Source organism: Pleurodeles waltl, chromosome 8, assembly GCF_031143425.1.
Source record: "Pleurodeles waltl isolate 20211129_DDA chromosome 8, aPleWal1.hap1.20221129, whole genome shotgun sequence".
NCBI classification, from domain to species: domain Eukaryota; kingdom Metazoa; phylum Chordata; class Amphibia; order Caudata; family Salamandridae; genus Pleurodeles; species Pleurodeles waltl.
Genome location: NC_090447.1, coordinates 614,098,936 through 614,104,935, shown reverse-complemented (window position 1 = coordinate 614,104,935; position 6,000 = coordinate 614,098,936). Strand labels below are relative to the sequence as shown.

Sequence of the window (6,000 nt, the reverse complement as noted above, 5' to 3'; positions counted from 1 at the left end):
CTGCTGTGGTATAAATTAAATTGAATTCTTACAGTCTACAAATACAGTCCTTTTCTTATACTTATTAAAACCTCATAAGAGTAAACGAGAAAAATTAAGTTTGAAAATGTTTTGCCAGAAAGATTATTAGAATAGCAATAAAATGTATCCAAGACATCACCATAGTTTATTCAGCATGCTTTAGCAGAGCATTGACTTTTAAAGTAAATAGTTACAGAAAACAAATATGCAAAAATTAAAGAAAAATATTTATTGAAACTGTAAATTTGCTTCAAACAGAACAGGGAAGAAGGGATTTGGTATATTTATTATGCTTTCTTTATTTGACCTAGCTTTGGTATTTAAAGAACATACATATAATTGGTTCCTTTTAAAGTTCAAATACTGCTATAAGTGACAATAGGCATGTTGGACTACTGAGGGTTACTTTATGCAGATTTGTGTGTGATTCACAAACTAAGAGTGACTGATGCAAGTCTAGTATATTCTATTAATAACCGATCACATTATGTTTTTTCTAACATGCGTCTCAACATTTCTCACCAAGGATAGCAGTAACATGCCCATGTTGGTTTTGTCCCCAACAGGGAAGGGTGTAAACAGCCCTTCCTATCAACATTATCTTCCACTCAAAAAGAATTGCAGTTTCTGAATGGGATGCTCAAATTGGTTTCCACAGCAATGGCACTCACTGTCAACCTCCTTCGATATCAAGACCAGACGCTTCCTCAAGGGGGCATTTCGAGCTAAGACTAACAAGTTTAGTTAAAAAAGAAATCATCAATGAGATGACAGGAAGAAGATATTACTATAAAGGAACAAATACCACAAGCCCCTGAGTAGATTTCCAGTATTACTGGCATCAGAAAAGTGCAGGAACATAAGACCAATGGGATCCCCCTGGAACAAGTTGTGTGGGTGTTAACAAGTCTAACAAATTAATATAAATCAAAAACCAATAATTCACATATGGGACAGACCAGACTAAAAAGATGTCTCCTGAAATATAAGCAGCAGGAATGATCCAATTTCTCCATTAATTTTTCTTCCCTCCCAAAACCCACCTTGCTTTACATACCGAGCCTTCCATTTACCAAAGTAGCATTAAAATAGAGTTAGCTTTGCAGGCAATTGCACAAAGGGCTAATCACATTTATTCTCACTGCATCGGTTACTTGAAGAGTTAAGAACTAGGTGCTTGTTGGTCTTGCCTAAAAATCAGGCTACCTAACCTGGGATCCCCTCTGCCCCAGGCCTTTATATTTACCCCTGGCAATAAAGGTACTCAAAGGAGAGGTGTTAAAAAGTATTCAAACCAGATAGTCCTAATACGACATAAGTATCTTTCTGAAAGTGTTAAGAATAAGTACAAAGTTACAGTCACAAGGCTATTTTAGCAGATGGTAGGGAAGATACAGCCTCCTTTAGTTATAAAGGGACATGACTAAAAAGGTAGGACACAGATTCTCCATTGTGCGTTCTTCGGATTGCTTCAGCCAAAATCATTGAGATATCGATCACCTGAAAAAACAAAATAAAGTTAACAGGTTCTGAAACAATTTGCAATAAAAGATAGTCTAGCAAGAGGTGACTTTACACCACAGCTACATTTTTATTCACATGCAAGGACAAGCAGCTTGTAGGAAAAGTAACAAATGTACTTTACCACAAGAGCTCATCCTTACGCAACACTGAAAGCCAAACAGTGCTTGAGTTGCAGTACTCATTACAAGATATCACAGTAGAGGTCTTAATTTAGCTTGGTTTGAATAGATTTTTAAAATTCCTTTTGACAGCAAACACCTGCATATGTACTTATCTGTGAAAGGGAAAACATTACTGTGCCTGCTACACCTTGACTATTGCATAGGTCAACATCATTAATGATGATAACGATTAAGTTACTTTTCGGTAACGCTCTTTCTGGTAGAGACTAACTAATACCTCACTTTTTGCATACTTATCTAGACGCCAGACTTGATCTGGTAACTTTTTAAGCAATACCACTGCATCAGTGGCTTTGCATCAATGTTGTTCCACGCTAGATGTGACGTGCTGGCCTACATAGGTGCCGCCACACACGCTATCAGTTGCGTGTGTGACACTTCTGCGCCAGCAGACACAGGGCCTAATAGACTGGTCATGACCAGTGTGCTGACTCCTAGACTGGGATCCTATGTTGAGACCAGTTCATGAAACAGAGGTAGGAAGGTCGGTGAGGAATATGCAGTTAGACAGTCTCGTAGAAACATTGATCCTGAAGCTAAGTAATGTATTCTTCTTATAGACTTCTAACCAAAACTTCCTCACCTTTTGAGCAGATACCCAAGCAATACCTCCAAGGTGGCAAGTCCCTCATAAAACAGACAATATAAAAAAAAGAATTACAAATACTTAAGTCCTCCCCCAAAACAATTAGCCATTTCACTATTAAAAGGCATAAACCCCAAATATATTCCAATAAATTTGTGTCTAATCTTCCAAGCATGATATGAATATTTTGATGTAGCGAATGCAACCAATTACCATTTCTTAGAATCCTCACTGCTACTCAAACTGTCTTCCCGCAATTTTCCAGCAGATAAGTAATGTCCAAGATGTTCCAATAGGGTGGTAAAAAGAACAAGCAATGGGCGGCATGCTAGACAATGTCTAACATTCACCCCCCCACAGCAGAGATCTGGGCCTAATTCCATTGTTTTTTTGCTTCCTATGCCATTCCAGTTTGGCCCCAGACAGATGCAAATCTGTCTTGACCCTGCTCCTCATTGGAACAGTCCAGCCCGAACTACCAGACCAGGTTGTCCCAGAAGAGGAAACAAGCAACCTGGGACAGTTTTCGGGTATCACCACTCATTAGCCAGGCTAACTTGAATCCAGTCACATGGAGAGCATGGGACTCACGTATGGGCACACCCATCCCACTTAGGCGACAAATGCAAAAAGAACAAGTGATGGACGGAATGCTGAACAATGTACCGAGACCTGGGCTTCAATAAATTGATTTTTTTTTGCTACTCTTGCCATACCAATTTTGACCTAAGCATATACAAAGCAGTCATGCAACAATGTTGACGCAGAGCCACCGGTGCCACACGAGTGCTGCAGAAAAAGTTTCCAGATCCACTCCCACACCTGGGTAAGTATTCAAAAAGTGAGAAACGTTAGAAGTCTCCATCAGAAGAGTAACTGGTCTGTAACAACAGTTTTCCCACTTGAAGATAGTGCAGATTCCCAGCTATACATTATTTTGCCATCTAGCGGTTGGGTTCATAAAACATGCTCCATTAGATTAACTTTAAGGAGGGGGGGATGTCCACATAAGAGTAGACTTGCTAATAAAGGTGGTGACCATACCTTCATGCCCTACTAGGTCATCACTAACCATTTCGTGTCCACAGTTACGATTGAGGATAGCTAAAAATGGATATAGTTAGGATTAGTAGATCATCCTAAAATTTAATTTTTTGCCACCCTTCCCGGTTCCCCTTCCCTGGGTTTGCTGAAAGGTTAAGGTTGAATCTAGAACAGCCGCTATCGCAAAAAATATTGATATGGAAAATTAACTCTGTTTTTAGTTGTATCCCTTCTAGAATCACATGAGTGACAGATTAGGAAGCCGTACTCCTTTGCAGTGGAGGGTGAGTACAAGCAGGAATAACAGTCACTCTTTTTGTGCAGCAATCTTTCTGGTGGATTACCCAGAAACCAGAAAGACAGTTATTGAAAGTAAGTAACTTGTTATTCTGATGTAGTCTTCTACCCACCTTACCTCTTGAATGAATATCCAAGCAGTACTGGTCAGAAAAGGGTCTGACCAGGTGGTCAAAGTAAAAAGATTCTGCCACGCAGATCTGGCAAATTGGACATCTCTGCAGACTTCACAGTCAGCAAGAAATCATCTGCTTCTGAATCATCTTACCCTTCTTTGGACCAATGTTACCTCCAAAAAGCAGGTAATCAAACGTAAAGTCACTTTCTCTGTCAATGTAGAAAAAATGAACGAAAAACGTACTGCATGGGTTCAGATAGTGCAGACTTTAAATTGAAGAGAGGAGGCAGCGGACAAAATGTAAACAAGGTGAAAGATTGGCCCATGCGAAATGGAGTGACTGCTTTAAGAAAGACTGAAGCCTTAGCCTGCAGAACCAGCTTGTCTAGAAAAATTGTGAAGTGAGGCGGGACAAAGCCTGCAACTGACCAACACATAGTGAACAGAGGTTTTAAAAAACAAGCATTTGCAATGCAATAGGTTGTGCATTTACTTGGGTTAGAGCTATTGACATCGTAAATTCATAACTAGACTTTTCTTGCCACATAAGTTAGTCAAGCCTGCCTCGTAATTTTGTATTTTCCTGCCATTTAACTCCAGTGGCTCTGCATTTAAATAAAGCACTTCCATTTATCGTATTCCTCAATCTGCAGCAAAAAACTGAACATATTACTATTTAGCATCCTAAGTTAAATCTGCCATACTAATTCCAATATAATATAACTTTCACCAACCTGCCAGAGGTGCTAGCTTGCTAACACAATTCCCCCAAAAAAGATAAGGCAGCCACAAAGGAGACAAACTAGAAGGGTCACCCAAACAAATCAAGAGTGTTCAAAAAGTCAGTGTAAAAAGGATGTTAAGTTGGCCTGAATCATGGTCATAATTATAATAAGGAGTGATTATTAAAACATATACAATCATATAAACCCTTATCAGAAAAAAAACTGGCATTAAACTGTAATGCTAAAAACAGCCCATAGAGGACACCATAATAAAAATATAATTTGTAAGAAACATGGTAATGTAACTATATTGTTAGCCCATACCAGATAATAACCAAGAAAAAAAAAAAAAACTGAATGATATTACAAACAAGGCCTTTAAAACAAAACCTCTCCCAGCTGTAAAACAAAGACACTGACTGGCGGGAGGGGCTATTATTATGGGGTCCCCACTAACCTAGTGTGGGGACCCAGAGATGATCTAGACTAAGTGCGTTTTGAAGGTGGTTCCATTGTCCTAGGACAACCACAGGCCGAGTTATTAGCAAACATTTTTTGTAAAATTAATGCCCTGCAAAGCATTTCAAGTCACAACCAAACCCCAAATAACCCTGTACTCAGTCTGTAGCTTGCCACAGAACAGTTGGGCTTAACTGAGAGACAATGTGTAAAGTACTGATGCAGTAATTCAAACAGTACTAAGGTGAAAACACAAAAAGATACAGGCACAAATTTAGTAGTATTCAGTAGAATTAGAGAGATATGCAAATTTAAAGATTTCAGTGAAAATAGTGCCAAAAAGAACAAAGTACCAACTGTGGTTTTCTGGTCAGACCAGAAAGAAAAAAAATCACAAGTTCAGGCTGACAATAATGGAGCGTGGGATAACTACAGAGACCCACTTGGGTCCACTGAACCCAGTAACTTAATCCTGGTTGAGAAGAGATGTGGAGTCCTGAGTTGACAATGCATTGCTCAACAGAAGCGATGAGAGTTTTGCATCAGGTAGTGGAGGTTCTGGAGAGCTGCTAAATGCGATGTCCTTGCATGGAAATGCAGCACAGCAGTTCAATGGATTGCGCTGGAGGCGATGTCCTTTAGTAGAGATGTGTTGTGCAGCAGGTCCAATGGATGATGAAAAGTCTTTGCTTTGGGGAAATACGAGCAATAGAAGTGATGCGTCGGTTCCGAGAGCGATGTGCCGATCAGCAAAGGCGGTGCACTCGTTCTCCGGGAGAAGCGCTGCAGAGGAGATGGGTCCATTCTCTTAGAGCATCTTCAGGCCCACTTCCAAAGGTCGAAAGAATGGGGTGGCACTACTTGTGAGGGCAGGACTCAGATTGCAGAGTCCATGTGCTGGGTTCAAGGATGTGGAAAGCCTGTTCTGTTTGATACTTCTTATCAGGAGGCCAGCCAATTAGCCCTTAGGAGTCTCGTTGTGGTCTTGGGGATAGAGATTCAGGTCCAGTCCTTATAAAGAGGGCAGCAGGGCAGGTCAGCACA

At 40.1% G+C, this 6,000-nt stretch overlaps 1 protein-coding gene across 1 annotated transcript in view; it reads right to left on the bottom strand.

Annotated features, from left to right (window-relative positions):
• Positions 1 to 235: 235 nt before the first annotated feature.
• Positions 236 to 6,000, bottom strand: part of PRPS2 (phosphoribosyl pyrophosphate synthetase 2) — a 181,373-nt gene continuing 175,608 nt past the window's right edge. Inside the window, exon 7 of the mRNA XM_069204704.1 lies at positions 236 to 1,521. Coding sequence (XP_069060805.1) covers positions 1,429 to 1,521 — 93 coding nt within the window. The 3' untranslated portion in view covers positions 236 to 1,428. The remainder of the gene's footprint in view (positions 1,522 to 6,000) is intronic.